This window comes from Gallinula chloropus (assembly GCF_964237585.1).
Source record: "Gallinula chloropus genome assembly, chromosome: 16".
In the NCBI taxonomy this organism is placed as follows: Eukaryota; Metazoa; Chordata; class Aves; order Gruiformes; family Rallidae; genus Gallinula; species Gallinula chloropus.
Genome location: NC_140101.1, coordinates 15681618 through 15699853, shown reverse-complemented (window position 1 = coordinate 15699853; position 18236 = coordinate 15681618). Strand labels below are relative to the sequence as shown.

At 55.6% G+C, this 18236-nt stretch overlaps 1 protein-coding gene across 5 annotated transcripts in view; it reads right to left on the bottom strand.

Annotated features, from left to right (window-relative positions):
* Nucleotides 1–493: 493 nt before the first annotated feature.
* DLGAP4 (DLG associated protein 4) overlaps nucleotides 494–18236 on the bottom strand; it is a gene marked incomplete at its 5' end in the record, with an annotated part of 66146 nt that continues 48403 nt past the window's right edge. For 4 of the 5 annotated variants that reach the window (XM_084271718.1, XM_084271719.1, XM_084271717.1 and 1 more), the window contains 6 exons: nucleotides 494–1350; nucleotides 2544–2696; nucleotides 4132–4223; nucleotides 5776–6185; nucleotides 6643–6734; nucleotides 8097–8458. In XM_084271718.1, coding sequence (XP_084127844.1) covers nucleotides 1135–1350; nucleotides 2544–2696; nucleotides 4132–4223; nucleotides 5776–6185; nucleotides 6643–6734; nucleotides 8097–8458 — 1325 coding nt within the window. In that variant the 3' untranslated portion in view covers nucleotides 494–1134. Of the gene's footprint in view, nucleotides 1351–2543; nucleotides 2697–4131; nucleotides 4224–5775; nucleotides 6231–6642; nucleotides 6735–8082; nucleotides 8459–18236 lie in introns of all 5 variants that reach the window. The other variant, XM_084271721.1, reaches the window with a different exon arrangement.

The following is an 18236-nucleotide window of genomic DNA, read 5'->3' as shown; positions in this document are numbered from 1 at the left end:
AACCCAGTCATCCCCACCCTGAAAACACCCTGGCGCTCTCCCCCAGCCCTCCCCCTTCCCCAGCCCGCTTGGAAACGGGTCCCCCCCCTGTGTAGCAGCTTCTTTCTCAACAAGCAATTCCAGGAAAATAACTTTGTGAAGGGAAGAGGAGGGGGGAAAAAAATAATAAACCCAAAATAAAGCATGTGTGGCTCGTGCCCCAGAGTTGCTGTGTGTCCCTTTCAGCTCCCCCCCTGCACTGCTCTCGCTCAGGATCAGCCAGCCAAGCACTGTTCCGTTCCGTCCCATCCCGTCCCATCCCATCCCATCCCATCCCATCCCATCCCTCTTTGCCAGCTTATTGCACATTTGCTTCTGGGCTGCGTTTCAACAACTGCATTACATTCCACAGACCCTGTCATCCTCTCACCTCAGTGAAACAGGAATACAAACCCAGTGCCCCATCTCTGCCCACCCCAACCTCCCCCCACCCACCCCACCCCCATATCCCCATCAAAAGGAAAACAGAAAAGCAACCCCCAACCCCAGAAAGGCTGCTTGCTAGCAGAGTGCAACAGTAGTACACGCTGAGTGGGTGTTCTGGTCGGGAGCTCTGTGAAGAGAGGGTATTTCTAACACGGTAAACGAAGCCATGCAGAAGGTGGGATAGAGGGACCCAAAAGGAGACCAAAAATAAAAGGATGAGAAGGGAGAACAGAACTGAGGAGGAGGAAGAACACAGCATGGCAAGTGCTCAAGGCTTCATGTTTTCTTGTCCTTTTCTTGTAAACAAGCTAATAATTCTCATTAGATAGAACAAGTAAAAAGACTGAAGTTCCAAGTCGAGGGGCTGGAGTTTCCAGGAGTCTGTTCAGTCCGTTCAGCAACACCACAGCCAGTGAGAAAACAAGGGGGAGGTTTTCTTTTTTTTTCTTTTTTTTTTCTTTTTTTTTTTATGTTAAAATCTTCATTACTTAAAGCTGAGAGAAAAAAAAAAGCCAACTCAGGAGCCCTTTTCAAGGATGGCTCATTGTCTCTAGACTGAATAAATCACACTAGTTTAGAGAGAGAACCTGTTTTTGTGTTATGTTTGTTTTTGTTTTTTTTAATGACTTTATAAAAACCACAGGGTTCCTCCTTTCCTCTGCCCCTGGCTCAAAGGCGGGTCTGTGCCTCGGGCACGTAGATCTCGATGCTGTCCGCGCTCTCGGTGGCCGAGTTCTGCCGCACGGAGGCCGCTCGCTTGGCGGCCATCAGGCGCTTCCGGGCTTCCTGGCGCTGCTTGTCCGAGTCAGAGGCCTTGTCCCGGGTCAGTTGGGATTTGGACTTGGCTGGCTTCTTTGGCACTGGAGGGGGTGGTTTCTTCTCTTCCTTTTAGGGAGACAGTAAGGAAAAGAAAAGCGAAACACAAATATAAACTACGAATGCACAGACAAGAGGGGGTTGTCCCCTCTCTGCTCGGCCCTCAGGGGGCCTCAGATGGAGTCCTGTGGGTGAGGGTCTGGACACAGAAAGATGTGGGGCTGGTGGAGAGGGGTCTGAGGAGCCACAAAGATGATCTGAGGAGCAGCTGCCCTATGGAGAGAGGCTGGGGGAGCTGGGCTAGGTCAGCCTGGAGAAGAGAAGGCTGTGGGGGGACCTCATTGCAGCCTTCCAGTCCCTGAAGGGAGCAGAGGAACAGGAGGGGAATCAGCTTGTTCAAGGGCAGAGACTGGCAGGACAAGGGGAAATGGACTAAAGCTAAAGGAGGGAAGGTTTAGATTAGATATTAGGGGGAAGTTCTTTGCAGAGAGAGTGGTGAGGGGCTGGAACAGGCTGCCCAGAGAGGGGGTGGGTGCCCCATCCCTGGGAGTGTTCAAGGCCAGGTTGGATGGGGCCCTGGGCAACCTTGTGTAGCTCCAGGCCTGGAGGTTGGTGTCCCTGCCTGTGGCAGGGGGTTGGAGCTCTGTGACCCTTGGGGTCCCTTCCAACCCAGCCCAGTCTGGGATTCTATACAGAAGGTTGCTCTGGGATACAGTGGGGACTCCTATGGTGTGAGGGGCTGAGCAGCAGGAGTGGTTCCTGAGTGACACACTCCAGATCAGCTTCCCCAGCTTCCAGAAGAGCTCTGCATCACACTAAGCATCCCTGAAGCGGGCTAGAGTTTGCACCTGGCCTGGCTACAGGTCACAGAGCACAGCCCAGGCTTGTCACAGCTCTGCTTGATCTGGAGCTGCAGAACCCACCACACACCCTGCCCGGAGCCGTGTCATCCTTCCCCCCCTCCCGGCAAGGGACACAGCACAGCCTGCGCTGCAGTTGCACAAGGTTCCGGTAGGTGGTGAGTGAAACCCGTTCCTCACGGTGCTTGTAACACTAGAGGCCACTGTATCACACGCTACTCCCTGCCCTGGGCTCTCCACCCTGAACACTTCCCCCTTGTGCTTGTCACTCGAGAGGAACGTTGCACCCTGCAAGGCTCCGGGGTCACCCTGCACCCTGGTAAAAGCCCTGGAGATGTCCCGTTTGCAGCTACCTGCAACCCCTCGAGGTGCTGTGGCTGCTCTCATCTGCCCCACACTCACCTTTCTCTCCGGTGTCTCTGCCAGCTGCCAGCTGTTGGCCTTCAGGTGGTACAGCTCGTCAAACTTCATGCTGATGTCTTCGATGGACAACTGCAGGAGGTCCCAAAACCCAGCTAGGTCCTGGGCTGTGGGTCTGGGGTTGGCATTAGGGTTCTGAAAGCAGAAAAAAAACCAAAGCCTTTCAGGAAGAGCAGAGCCTGCTGAGCAGCAGAGCAGCCTGCACAGCTCACACACCCACCCCTGGAAGTCACCCCCCTGAGAGCTGGGATGTCAAGCACTCGGAGCAGACACCTGCCCTCAATGCACAGTGTCACCATTTACAGTCACAACTACTCCTGCAGAGGTGGGGAAGCAGAGATCCTGACTGGATTTCTCCTCTAGGAGCCTGGAGATGAATCCTGAAGGAGACACTGTAGCAAGAAGCTGCAGCTCTGCTTTCCCTGAGGTGTCTCCAGCCACAGCAGACATCCCCAACAGAAGGTGCCTGCCACACCATTTGGGCCTGGAGCTGGCTGCTTACACAGAGATCCCAATTTCAGGGTGGGAATGGACACAGGGTGGAGCAGAGCACAGCTCTGACACCCTGAGAGCTCACATGGCAGTGTACAGCCACCCAAAGCTGCCAGCACAGCTTTCAGGGCAACATGACTCTGCTACTCCCCACAGGCACAAATCTGGAAGCTTCAGTGTTTCTCAGGCTGGGTTGAGAGATTTTCAGCAGCTTAAGTTTCCCCTCAGGCACAGAACTTTCCCAGTTCTATCTGAGCTGCCATCATGGGCCTGGATTGTCTCAGGGAAAGCTTGGGATCAGAGGGAGAGCTCAGCACAAAGCTCTGCTGAGAGCCTGGCAGGCAGTGGTGCTGCTGCTGCTCTCCACTGTGATCTGCCAGAGGTCAGCAGGCAGATGCTCAGCACTTCACCCTCCTCCCTGTGTTTCTCTGAGGAAGTTTGTAAAATCCATCCCATAAAAACACTTCAGGGGAAATCCAAACTACAGATTCCCACCCAGCCCCATGTTAAGCCCTGTCAGGCTCTCAGCAAGCACAAACCCTTGCCTAGGCAAGGCATCTGAAGGGACAGGATTCAAACTGTGACCAACCAGGGACAATCCTGCTGGGATTGTCCACCATCCACACAACCTACTGGCAAAGCAGGCATGTCTGGAGAAGAACAGCAGACTTCTCACACATTCCTCCCCCTGGGAGGTGTTTCACCTCAGAAAGCACTTTAGAAGTACCAGGGAAGGGGCTGTTTGCAGGACATGGAGCAGTACAGCTGGCTGGCAGCTCAGACCCAGCCAGAGACTCAGTGTATTCACTGTGCCCTACTCTGAAGTTCAAGAAAATTCCCCTGTGCTCATGTGAGCACCCAAGCTGTGCAGCAAACAGCCCAGCACAGCCCACAAACTGCCTTGTCAGAAGAGATCAGCCTCCCACTGCTCAGCTCCTGATGGAAACCAGCATTCACCCAGCGTGGTGTGGTGGTCAGGCTGTAGGCTACAGCTACTGGCTTTGCTCCTACAGCAACAGCAGCCTGAAGCTGATACACCCCCCCTCCCAAAACCCAGGAGAAACAGACCCCAACTCACCAAGTTTTGTTCACAGAGGCCATGGAACTGCTGGAACTTCTGTGACATTAGTAGCTGTGCACTGCCCACTGCACTCAGGACTTTTCCTAAGACTGTGGGGGAGAGAGAACAAAAAAAGGCCTCAGTTGAGCAGAGTATTAAATGCAGCAATGAACTCCAGTGCTTCTGGAGCAAAGAAACACTCCTGAGTCTGAGACCCCCAGGGAAGTTACTGCTCTCACAGAAAGAGGATGCAGTGAATCTATCTGTCTTTCTTGAGCAGGACAAAAGCAAGTGGGACAGAGGACATTACACCACTTTGCAGAAAGCACCTTTACTGCCCCCAGCCCATGGGATGAGCCATGGGCACAGCCTCAGCCAGCAGCACTGCTGGCACAGCACAGCCTGCTCCTGAGGAGGTGAGGGTGCAAAGGGCAGGAGAGCTGTCTCCAACCATTCCCAGAAGGGATTACAGCACTGGCAGGCTGGGGCACTTAGTCCCCAGCACTTTATGCTGCTCTTAGTGGGTTTTCCCAGAAGCTTCTGGGTACAGTAACACTCCTCTGCTCATTAATGGCCGCACTCAGTACAGGCTTTTCCCTTCCCAAGGCAGGCTTGAGACAGCCACAGCACACACACCTGCCCCACAGCCAGGGATGAACTGATGCCCCTTTTCCTCCCCACTCTGCTGCTGCACCCACCACTGCAGCAGTTCTGAATGTTTATGGGTCTGGGTGGGACAGGTCTCAGCTGGGCTCTACCCACACCCACCATGTCCCCAGGTACAGGACATACAGGAGACTGATTGCTCTCAGAGGTCACACACACAATGCCACTGGTCTGCTGTCTTTTCATGCCACAGGCAAAACAAGGGCAAGCCCTGGCAGGGAGAGCCCTGGCACTGCCTCCAGCCTGGCAGCCAATGCAATGGGATTAGAGATCAGCTCCCCCAGGGCCCAGCAGCAACAGGGAGCTACAGCCCAGTCTCAGTCTCACCATTACTTCACTCTCAGGTACTGAAGAAGTCAGTCAGCCAGACTCCAAGCAGAGACACTGTCCTCTGCAGCCTGGTCACTTGGGTCACACACCACAGGCTCAACTCACCGCAAGCAGTGTGGGCTTTGCCAGCTCCTTTGGACAGAGTGAAACAAGTCCAGCTGGGAGTGAACCCAGTAACACCAAGCTGGGCTCCCTGTGCATGAGCTTTCAGTGTGTTTAGCACAAATTTGGTGAAGCTTTCCCATGAGAAGCAGCCTCATCTTTAAAGCCAAGTCCACTGATTCAAGAGAACAAGCCAGCTCAGAAGTCACGCTCGTTCTGCCCCACTGCCAACTAGACTTTCACCTGCCTGCTGGAGCACAATGGGCTGGGCAGGGAGAAAGATCCCACTGCTGCCTGGAAAACAAGCCATTTCAGTGTTACCAGCTCTGCTCAGAGGCTGCACCATCCCCTCCTGTGTTATTTCTTACCCCATCTGTTAGAGGGCATTATTTCACCCTTTCCAAAGAAAAAGGATTCCTTGCCCTGCGCTCATCTCCACGTTACACCCTCACCCTGTGGGCTATCAGCAGAGAGAGCTGATCCAACACTCAGTCACAACTCCCTTCTCCAAGGAGGAGCTGCCAGGCTGCTGCAGCTTAGTGTCCAGGGGCTGCCAACACCCACCTTCTTCAGAGAGATTGTTCTCTTTGGTCTCCTGGTCCATCTGGCGACACCAGCCTTCCAACCGCTCTGTTTCTGCCTGCAGCAGCTTCAGGAACCAGTAGCCATCCCGCCGGCAGGCTCCAGGCTGCGTGGGTTCTGATGGGGAGGTGGAGGACGTCTCGAGCCAGGGGTCAGGAGGAGGGAGAGAGGAAGGCTCCAGGGCTGGGTCATTGTTTTCTCCATAGGAGAGGTTTCTCTTCATCTGTGAGGGCTTGGCTGGTTGCCTGGCAGCGGCATCAACACCCACGGCGTTGTTGTGTTGGGGGCACTCAGCGAGGCTTCTCTCAGATGATTTACAGCTTGAGTTATTAGGTTCCTGTGTGTCAGAGTCTGTGTCCTGTTTGGAGGACATGCTGCGAGAGTGGCTGTTTCTAGAGAGATCAAAAGCCAACAGTAAATTGCAGGACTCAGCCTGGCTGGGCTCACACGCCGGCAGCAGAGCCCATGGGGCTCCCTAGGGCTGCAGCCGAGCCTCATCCTGCCCCCTGCCCCTCCTCACACACAGACACACACCACGGTCAGACAGACAGGATTATAAGGTTGCCTGCTTACTGCAATAGGCTGTTCAGACAAGAGGACTGACACACAGCTGTAATTGCACCTTGGATGGGGCTTTTAACAAATTTTCATCTCAAAACTCCCATTGATTTGGCTGTTTACAGACCAAGAGCGTTTTGCAGCAGGTGTGTGCTGTGGAGGAAGAGCTCTCCACGGGCCCCCATTCACCACCACTCATATTGGAACAAGGGAGGGGAGAAAGTCTAAGTGCAAGGTGGGGGAAGTGCAGTTCAAAAGGAAGGAAGCTACACAAGCTCGTGTCTCACTTACCGCCACTCGTCCTCTACCTGTACCCCGATGGACTGGAATTTGGTGGCTGGTGGAGGAGGCTCCTCTTTTGCCACTGGCTGAAGGCAGTCAACCTTATCAAACAAAAAAGAGACAGACAAAAACAGACACAAGAACTTGCTGCTGGAATTCACCTTAGTAGACCAGGAGCGCTGCACACACACACACAGCATGCTGACACCACACACCGACTGGAGGGTGCTCTGAGGAGCAGCACCAGGCTGCTGCCCAGGTCTGTCTCTGCTGAGCATCAGGGCTCCGTCCTGCTGGGCTGCAGCCAGGTACCTGCTCTGGGGCACTGCCAGGGGCTGCATCCCTGAGGGAGCAGGTGTGCCTGTAGCATCCGGCACAGACAAAGGGCAAGAGATTTGAGGAGGCAGCAACCTGATTAAGGCTGACAGCAAAGCCCAGCTTCCTCTCTCCCAGGGATTGACACCCTCCATAGCTCTGGATAAGAGGGTTAGAAGATTTTAGGAAGGAAACCCAGGATGTGGGGCAGGTGGCTCAGGAACCAGCTCAGAAAAGAGGAGGAGAGGAAGGCAAACAGCCTCTCCAATGGGAGTTCTCCTGCCTCGCTGCCCTTTTGGCAAGTGCTTCACTCACTAGCCCAGCAGAAAAGCCTTCCCTATCACACACACCTAACTGCCCAGCTAGAGGGGGAAGAACTTATCCAGCACACACACACACACGTGGTGGCTCAAAGCTCAGGTCCTGCACTTGGACTTGCCTGTGGGCTCAAGTTCCTGCCTGCAGCACTGAGGGACAGAACGAGCGCCTACAGCAGCCAGCCACCCGTAACTGGGAAACCCATCCACAAGAACACTCTACACCTGCAACATGACTCCAGTTTTGCTGAGTGAAGCAGGGATTTACAGCACCCAGTGGGGCTCTCATATGACCATGTAACAAGCAGCTTGTTCCCATTGGCTTCCAGAGAGTTAAGTGCTTCCCCCAAGAGAAGCGTCAGCCTGCTGGGAACAGAGGGCAGCCAGGAATTGCACCCTCCTGCCTACAGCCCCAGGACCACTGTGCACTGCAGCAGCCTGTACTACATGGATGTCAAGCAGAAGTGCCCACCTCTCAGAAGAAAGCTGTCCCTAGGACTGTGGTGGACAAAGAGCAGATTGATGTTAAGTAATACCCAGGCCAGAGCATGGGCTCAGCACAGGCATGTTGGCAGCAGCAGGTGCCTTTAGAGGGACTCGCCCAGTTAAATCAGTCCCACTGCTTTAGGGAACATTTCAGTTCTATGCCACAAGAGCTCAGCCCTTCCCAGTCTGTTATGGAAGGCTTCAGCTGGATTTCAGCCTAGGGAACACAGGCAGTTAGCTTCTCTAGTCTGAGTTTGGGGGCACCCCTGGCCACACAAAATGCACAGGCTAAATGGATGGGTTAAGGACATTCCTTAGGACAAAGGAGAACAAACTGTTCCGTACTTGGATTCCTATAGAGGACAGCTTTCTTTTGGGGACGTTCTCCACCTTGGGCTCCTCACTGGTCAGGGTCCCTTTGTCACTTTTCAAAGTGGCATTTTTCTGGGGTAACTCTGGCGTGTCTCGTGCTGGAGTGACGATGCTGCCCCTGGTCACGCTGGGTGTCCTGGTGCTGTCCAAGCTGTCGGAGGAATTGCTGAGCCCTGACTGGCTGGTCACCTCACTCTTGTGGTCCTGGCTGTCCAGGTAGGTGTCCTGTGCCGATTCAGTGCTGCTCTGCACAGTGACAGAGATGAACGGCTTTGATGTGGTCCGAGGTGGGACAGGAGGTGGAGTCTTTTTATATGCCACTAGGCATGATGAACCTGCAGTGATGGAGGTGAGGAGAACGGAGAAGGCAAGAGACAGATCGGGGAGAGAGAGAGAGAGAGAGAGAGAGAGGGAGATATAGTAAAAGAGAGAGAAAAAAGCAGGTCAGTCACAACATCCAAGAGGAGCCTCCCAAGTAGAAGCTGGAGGCAGAAACGCAGGAACAGCCTACAGCCAGCAGCTCACACTGCAGAACCCAGACCAAAGCGTGAGGGGAAGCGGAAGGCAGAGCCAGAGCTAGCTTGCAAAAGGAGTCAAAAGGAATACCATGATGTGTGAAAGGCTGGAAATGGAGAAGAGGTATAGAAAAGCCTCCCAAGAATACTACAGGGTTTGGCAGGAGGCAGCCTCCACGCTGGGGGGAGTTTTCTTTGGCTAAGCCCTATGTTTTAGTGTCCTAGTACAGCCAAGTGTCTCAGCTCTCTGTCCCATCGGTTGACAAGTTTCAGTGCCTGGCCCAGGGTGGTGGGTTTTGTCCTATAAAAACGGAAAGAAGCCATAAAGTTTGTTAGATGCTGATGGCAGGAACAAACATTTGTGAAGTACACTAAGAAACTAACTGCTGTGCACCAGAGGAAATACCTCAGAGGGACACAACAGCCAGGGCAAGGCTGCTCCACACCCCCAGATCCAACCAGCAGTGAGGCTGAGGGTGTGCTCCCAGCAGGCACACACAGCCACTACACCTGTGTGTGTGGATATACACAGGTGACTGGCCACACACATCACAGACAAGCACCCATGTGAAGATGGACAGAAGCAGCGGCCTCATCCTGCCCCTGGCCTGACAGGATGGAAGTCCATTAGTGAAAATACCCACAGCAGGTGGATGCTGCAGCTGCTGTGCTTGTACACTCAGTCTGCCCAACTCCTGCCCCCTGGACCTACAACCCTGAGGCCAAAGTCCTCCTTCAGCTGATATCCAGATGTGCACACTGGCTGGCCACCTACCCTTACCCAGCTGACTCCTTTGATCCCCAGTTTTGGTCCTCCCCACATCACCAAAACCCCTTTCTTGTCCCACCTTTGGTTCCTCCTCTAAACATCCCATTAAATTCAGTGCAGTCCCAAGCTTCATCCTATAGCATATCCCAGCCCTCAGCAGCAACCTCCTCAGTCTGAAAGGTGATGTGGAGAGCTGCTGCTCCCCATGGCTCAGGGTGGTGGGCAACATGCCTGGATACACACAGGGCTGAGACAACCCCAGATGGTGCCTGCACAAAGGAGCTTGAGGTCCCACCTGCCATCACATGTCCCAGCTCCAGGCTCATGCAGATGGGCCTGTGATGGGCTGGTGGCTTCTGGGATGGATCTGGGAGCAGCCCAGCAAGGTATGATGCAGGGTGCCCCTCCTGCTACTGCCTCTCAAGCCCCTCTGTGGGCATAGAGAGGAGCTTTATCTCACCTAACACTGTGCTGCTCCAAGGCACAAAGTGGCTCAGAGCATCCTCTCTCCTTGCACAGCACCACCCAGCTGCCCACATCACCCCCTGGAAGGGCCACGCTCCTGGAGCTGGAAGCTTGGTGCTGCTCCTAAGGGTCTTGTCAGCCTTCATGGCTGTGGCATGCTGAGCCCTGTGAGGGCTGAGGGAGCTGTGGGATGGGGGCTGCTGCAGGTTTTGGGGTGCCCCTGTGCTGTGCAAGCAGTGCCTGCAGGGATTACCCTTCTCCTGTCCAGGGGCAGTGCAGGGCTGTGCCTGGGTGCTGCGGGCTGGCTGGGAGCTCTGCAGCTCAGGCTCTGAGCCAGCAGCTCCATGGGTCCAGGGAGGACCAGGTCACCTGCCTGGACTGCACCTTGTGTATTAAACAGAAAGGGATCCTGGCACCCAGACTGGGTGGTCTGGTGTGTCCCAGGTGTGTGACAGGGCAGTCCCTTTCCCACACCATCAGTGACAAACTGAGCGTCTCCAGGCAGGTCCCTGCAGTACAATGGAGTTGCAGGGTCATCACTCTCCTTGGTTCTTGTTCCAAGGGGCTCCCAAACCACAGGCACACCTTTCCCCTAGCCCCTGACATGCAGATGACAGGTACACCTGCACACCTCCCAGGTCACCCCCACACACCCAGTTTCTGAGTGATCTCCTAGTACAGCTCTGCTGACTGCAGGGGCTGTCACTCCCCCCTGCCTGCCCTGCTCCAACCACATCCCCTGGTCTCAGTGAAGTTCTGACCCTCAAGCTGGAAGCTCCCATTGTCCTGCCCAGGCCCACACACAACCTGCCTGAAACCCACTGGCAGCGACAGACACACGGACAGACCCAGACCATTTCCACCCCCCACGTACCCACCAGCCTTGTATTAACCAGTCCAGCCCTGGATTAGAGACCAGCCCTGGCTGTCAGGACACCTCTGACCACCCAGGGACAGGCAGGCAGTGGTACCCGCTGCTCCCCAGCACTACAGGAGCTCACAGCAGGGCCCTCAGCAGATGTTTTGATGTTTCAGGGTAATCCAACAGAACCAATCCCAGCTCAGCCCCTCACAGGTGCCTTCTGTTCCCTGCACTGTTTTAGCACAATTAACTGAGCAGTATCAAATGAACCTGCTCCAAACTGATTACCCATGCAGGATGTGCCGTGAGTCTCCCAATAGCTCCTTCTCCTCCCCAGACAGGTCCCTCTGCCTGCAGCAGAGGTTGGCCATGCTCATGGAGTGCCCAGGAAGGTGTCCCAGCTGCCCCAGTCTCCACTGGGGTCAGACTGGCCCTGAGCACCCTGTGAGCCCAGCTGTACTCGCTGCAGGGGAGTCAGAGCTGCACTGCTGACAGTACTTACACGTGTCTCTATTAACACGTCCCAGGATGTGCCACATTAGCAGCTACAGTTCCACTCCAAGAAGGAGCTAAAGGGGAGGGGGGTGCAGAGGAGGAGAAGGTCTAGGTTTCCAAAAGCATTTTCATGCCCAAAGATGCTGAGGAGCATCATTTAACACTCCTACAGAGAATGAAGGAGCCTACAGCAGGGTCGCCAGCCAAGCTGCCTCTCGCTGTGAGTCAGGACTCAGAGGCTCAAACCCCACAGCAGCTCCCTCTGCACCCCAACTCCAGCACAAACTGAGCAGAGTCCTGATGGCTGTGAGAGTGGGAACTATCCTGATGGCTCACCCCAGCCCTCACATCACCTTTTGACACATGCCCTTCAAGAGGGACGTACAGTTGGGAACCACTGAGCTCTGAAATAACCAGGACAGGCTACAGTGTCTGGGAAGGGGGTTATTTCTCAGCTCAATGGGTCCCCAGCCCTGGCATGTGCCATGTAAAATGATTCAGGCAGCCCAAGCCCACAGCTGCTGTGTCTGCAGCACAGACTGGAGCTCAGACACTTTAAAACCACCTAGAATAATCTAAAAGGTCAGATGCAAGAGCTTCGACTCGTCAAATCTCTGCACCAAAACACAGCTACACACATCCATTAGCCAGTACCCCCTCAGGCATGTAAACAGCATGCAGCCCCTGTGAGCTCATCACTGGCAGGTGACTGGAAGGACAGTGCTGTTCACTGACATCCCCCAGGCAATCCCATTCCATCACCTCTCCTGTGGAAGTGGAAGCCTCTGCACTCAGGACCTGCTGCAGGTGCTCGAGCAGCACCAGCTCCAAAGCGCTGATCATCCCCAAGCAAGTCAAGCTCCCTGTGGGACGGCCCTTTCAGAGGTACCAGATTAGAAGGCACAGGTGGAACTGCACCCCTGAGCTGCCTTTTGCCCATGGTGCTGCTGTACACCATAGTTCACTGTGTTTGTGTCCAAGCTGCCAGCAGAGCAGGCAGCACAGAGGTGCTGTCACTGACTGCTCCCTGGCTTTCCCCATGCTCTCTGCTGGGCAGCCCCAAAAGCCTCCTGAGGTGTTGTGTAGATCCCATCAAATTTAAACTTGCCTCTTTACAGATGTTTCCCAGCTCTGCCCTCCCAGCAGAAACCCTGACTCCATGCTGCCCAGGTAAAGCACAGCACGGCTGTGGGAGCTCCACCTGACACCAGCTCCTGGGGCTGGGCAGCAGAACAGCCCTGGGGTTCCTCTGCAGGACCCACTGCTGCAGACTGGAGCAGGGCTCATGCAGTGGTGAGAGCAGAGCCCAGGTCTCCAGCTGCTCAGCAGAGACACATGGGCACACGCTGCCAGGGCCCTGCCTGCTGCAGGGAAGGCAGGGACTGGGCACCCCAGGGCTGAGGAGCGCCCACGCTCTGCCAGGGGAGCACCATCTTAAGCTGTTCCTGTTTAGGAATAAAAAAACCCACCTAAAAGTCATTTCTAGGCCAAGCCTTGAGCTGCAGCACGTCCCAACTGGGCAGTGCAGGAGCAGCTGCAGCACTCTGATTACAGAAGTGCCCTGTAAGCTGTGGCTACACCTCCAGAACAGGATGCCCAGGCTGCCTTGTGCTACTGTGCCAGGGGTGCAGCAGCCACCTGGGAGCTAGGGCAAGGAAGAGCCACCCAAATCAGCAGCAGAGGCGGCCTGTCCCTATGGCCCTGCAATCAAACTCCTTGTCTCCCCACCACCTCCACTCCTGCCCCAGCAGCACCCAGCCCTGGGGTCCCTGACACCTAACAGGAAGGGCCTCTGTGACACTCTGTCCAGCTCAGAACCCACAGGAGGGGTGTGGAGTGTTTACCAGGGCACAGCTCAAGTTTCCCAGCTGCTGTTTACACCCACGGGGCTGTAATCTAATTGGGGAAAGTAAATCAATTGTTATTTGATATTGAACACAGCAGCCAGGCAAAGCAAGGGGAGGGCAGAGTTTCCTAGGGAAGATCAGCAGTGTCCAGGGTCGGTAAGATAGATCCAAATTCACCCATCCATCTACCAGACAGTACAAACACCGCTTGTGCTGCCCTATACACAGGGGGAAACCACAGCACCCCCTTGTCTGGTCCTGGGGATCCCTTTATGCTCTGAGCTGAAGAGCATCACAGGTTTTGCTAGATGGGAATTACACGGTGCCAACAAAAAGCTGCTGCTGTTAACATACACATGGTTGAAGAGCTGGCTGTGTGAGCTATAAACCCAAGTTTCTGGCTCTACAAACTAAAACCAACAAAGAGATCAGGCTCTGGTTAGTGCAGCTGCAAACTCACACCACCCAAGCCCTGTGCAGCAAGCCCAGAGGCCACACCTCACCTCACTCAGTTTCGGAAAGCAAAGGCCAGAGCAAGCCCAGCTACAGGAGCGCTCCCTTCTTCCCTGGCCACGTCTGAGCCAAGCACCAGCACTTCTCCCATCTGCAGGCAGGGAGAAGGCACTGAGGCAGCACAGCACCCCAGGGATGCCTGACAGGGAGATGGCCCCGGGAACGCAGTGTCCCTCACCACGCTGCCAGCCCACCGAGGGCTGTTCCACTGCTGACTTACACCCCCCAAAGGGCTACAGCTCTACAGAGTACCACTCTGCTCTCCAGCTGCTGCAGCTCACAGACTGCTGTATTTTAAAGCCAGCTGGTGCTGTAGTGTGGAACTGCAGCCCACACAGGCCCCGCAGCAGGCCCACGGCCCCACAGCAGGCCCACGGCCGGCCCACGGCCCCGCAGCAGGCCCACGGCCCCCATGGCAGGCCCACGGCCCCCATGGCAGGCCCACGGCCCCACAGCAGGCCCACGGCCCCCACAGCAGGCCCACGGCCCCCACAGCAGGCCCACGGCCCCACAGCAGGCCCACGGCCCCACAGCAGGCCCACGGCCGGCCCCGCAGCAGGCCCATGGCCCCACAGCAGGCCCACGGCCCCACGGCAGGCCCACGGCCCCACGGCAGGCCCACGGCCGGCCCCGCAGCAGGCCCATGGCCCCACAGCAGGCCCACGGCCCCACAGCAGGCCCATGGCCCCACAGCAGGCCCATGGCCCCACGGCAGGCCCATGGCCCCGCAGCACCACCAACTACACTTTAAGTTTGCTCCTGACCATCAGCCCTGCTCCAGGAAGCTGTGGCAGAACACAGACACCTGCAAGCTCTGCTCGAGCTGCCAGCATCGCAGCACCAGGCTCTTCCTGCCTGAGCAAGCTGGTTCCAGTCCACAGCTCTGCTGGGGATGACTGGTTTCTGTGGGGAGGGCTGTGTTTGTCATCTTCCTCGTGCAATTGTTTTTAGAAAGCAGCTTACTTCCAAATTAGCACCTTCCTGCTGCTCCTGGGCGATACCCACTGATGCAGCTCCAGGCAGAAGAGCTCTCAGAGCCTGCGGACTCCCGCTCAGCCCAGCCCACTTGGGCACCCTGTGACTCTCTCTCTGCCATGCCAGAGCCCCAGGCCTTTACTTCTTAAAAGACCAGACCTGAGAGTCACAAGGACATGAAACCCAGCAGGGCCCTAAGAGGCCCCTGTTCAAACAGCCCCGGGCTGTGCTTACCTGCAGCACTGCCAAGATCACAGCCCAGGTACCTGGGTCTGGATTCAAATACCCAGTTGCCCTCAAGTGTGTCTAGCACAGTGCCCAGACACTTTGTCCCTACTCAAGGCAGCCTGGGGATACTTCCAATCATTCCAGTGACTTCAAGGACCTCTTCAAGGCAGCCTCATTTGCCTTGCATTACCTCAAAGGCTCTGAGCTGCAGTGGGTGGGGAGTCAGGCTGCCCTCAGCCATCAGCAGGGAGTCGCTCCCCTGCTCCGAGCACCCCCTTTCCCCAGGGAAGCTCTGAAGAAGCCATCTCATTTCCTCCTGCATAACACAACACGCTCCCAAATGATTCCTCCCACTGCAAGACAAGCTCATTTGTCTTCTAAATGAAACAACCCAATAATCTTGCAGCAAGATTGCATTATCCCCTTGGAGATTCTGGTTGCCTGTCTTCGGGCACGCATTTGCCACAGGGTCTCAGATGGAAGGAGCTGCACTGGGAGGCAGCCTTCAACACCAAAGGGAACTGGAGTGGCCACATTCCAGGGGCCTGACCTCCCATTTCTATCAGCTGGAAGCAGAACACTTCAAGGTTGAAGCTATAACCAACTGCAGGATGTTTTATTTGTAGAGAGCCCAAGTGAAAACAATCCCCAGTTACAACTGCTACTGAAGACAATACAGATCTCCATTGATTTTCTGGTTCACAGCAATCACTCAGAGTGATTCTCTGCTGAAAGGAAACATTTCAGCCTTCACAGAGTATTCTGCAGATCGAAGGTCAGGATACCTGCGCTGGTTAGAGGCACAGAGGAGAAAGCCAGCCTCATCCTACTAATCAACAGGAAATAATTCAGATGGGGAAATCCATGTGATGCTGCCAGCTCTTGCTCTGAACCAGTGACTGTCTTGAGTGCTGGAGAAATTTTAACAGAAGTCTTATACTGGTTAAAACCACACTCCTGGAAAGCAAAGTTAAGTGGCTGCACTTGTTTGAAGAGACTGTTTATGGAAACACTATAAATTCCTACTCCCTCAGTGTTTTCCCTTTGTAAATCTTAGTAGGGGTGGTCTTTGAAAAACCCTCACCTCAGTACTGCCTGGAGAGCAACAGGCATCCAGAGAAGCATATCACTGACCCTGCCTGGCCAGGGATGGGCTGTGGACCCTCCTGGCACCAGCTGCAGGCTAAACCCCAGCAGCAGCAGCGTTCCAGAGCAAGCAGCTCACCCACCCCAGACCAAGCTGAGCCTCCATGGGCACCTGCAGAGTGACCAGCCCAGCAAAACCTCCTGAAGGCCTCAGATAATCAAGAGGAACACTGTTAGCACCCCACCAGCACCCTGCAGCCCTCAGCTCTGCTTGCTGTACCTGCTGCTTCCTGTAATCCTGATGCTTGTAAGCCCAACGACAGAGCATTTGGGTCCAAAGCAGCAGCGCTGGGGAACAGCCCCAGCAGCTCCACATCACAGCCCTGCTTAAACCCAGCCACACCACGGCCTGCCTCCTGCCCCAGACATCCAGATCACCTCAGGCATTTCTGAAGGAGGCTGGTGGAGAAATAGAACCCTTCCCACCCCCAGCTTTTGGCCCTGTCACAGCTCAGGGGGTAGGGCAGCAAGCCCCACAGCCTGCTCGGGCAGGGCTGGAGTGACAGCTGGGACAAGAGGACACTGCCACACCACTGCCTGTGCTGACAGATGCCTGGAGACAGACCTTTGTCTCCAGCACAGGCATCAGGGCCTCAGGCTCTCTGCTCCCACTGCTGCCCATGTGCCATGGGACACCCCTTCACACCAGCCCCCAGACTCCCAGCCAGAAGCAAGAGCCTGACAGCGACACCCCAGAGAGGCCACATGCAGGGAAGGTGGCTCTGCAGCAGAGACCAAGGGGAGGTGAGGGGCAGTGGGCTCATGTCTCCCACCAAAGCAGCTTGGCATCATACCTGGAAAGCCCAGTAAGCCACAGCTGTTCCTACCAGCAGCTACAGAAGATGGCCTGACCTCACTTGCAGTTGTACCTGAATCCCTTTTCCTGACCCAAGCAGCTATGGGAAGTGGTTATTTACACCTGAACAGCACTGGCTGACCTACAAGCAGCATGCCAAGGGGAGAGGCCCTTACTAAAGGAGTACCCTTCTTCCCACATGGTCACACTGGCTTCCTCTGGAAGCACCCACCATCCAACCCCTGTATGAGCCTTGACCCACACTCCAGGGTGCCACAGCCTGGGCCAGCTTTGCAGACCTCATTTCAGCTCTTTCTGCAATGAAATGCCAGAGAAGAAATAACTTGTAGGAGAAACAGCTACTTCCCTAAAGCCCCACCACAATCCAGCCAGAGAAGTTAATAGAGCTGCCTCCTCCTCACCACCGAGCAGCAAGGGCCACGGCACTGAACAGCCACCTCTGGAAACAGGTTTCTGCTTCCCAACTGGGGCACCACTAGCAAGTGCTGGGCAACCCAGCACAGAGCTGCTAAAGATTCACCACCAGTCCCTCCTGTTGAGGTTCAGCACCCACCCTGCTCAGGGCACCCCTGCAGATCATAGAGTCCCAGACTGGTCTGGGTTGGAAGGGACCCCAAGGATCACAGAGCTCCAACCCCCTGCCACAGGCAGGGACACCAACCTCCAGGCCTGGAGCTACACAGGGTTGCCCAGGGCCCCAGCCAACCTGGCCTTGAACACCCCCAGGGATGGGGCATCCACCACCTCTCTGGGCAGCCTGTTCCAGCCCCTCACCACTCTCTCTGGAAAGAACTTCCCCCCAGTATCCCATCTCACCCTTCCCTCCTCCAGCTTCACTCCATCCCCCTTGTCCTGCCAGTCTCTGCCCTTTAACAAGCTGATTCCCCTCCTGTTCCTCTGCTCCCTTCAGGGACTGGAAGGCTGCAATGAGGTCCCCCCACAGCCTTCTCTTCTCCAGGCTGACCCAGCCCAGCTCCCTCAGCCTCTCTCTGTAGGGGAGCTGCTCCAGCCCTCTGATCATCTCCGTGGCTCCTCTGACCCCTCTCCAACAGCCCCACATCTTTCTTGTACTGGGAGCCCCAGCTCTGGACACAGGACTCCAGCTGGGGCCTCAGGAGGGCAGAGTAGGAAGGGACTCTGCAAAGAGATCTCGGGGCTCTGCTGGCAGGCAGGATTTCACAAGGGAACATGTAGGTGCTACAAACAAACCAGGGGCTGCCCTGTGCTGGCCTGGCCACTGCCACACACAGCAAGTTCCTGCATGTTGCTGAAACAAAAGAACTGGACCTACCTGCAGGAAAAAAGACCTCAAACCCAGGGGAGAGCCTCTCAAACCTTACAAAGAGCCACCCTCAATGCAAACACAGAGGCAAAGCAACCCCTTGAACGTCAGCTGTGCAGCTTTCACCCAGAATGACACCACACAACACTCCCTACAACCATTTGTGCTCTCCGGTCACCCGTGACGGAGATGCCTTTAG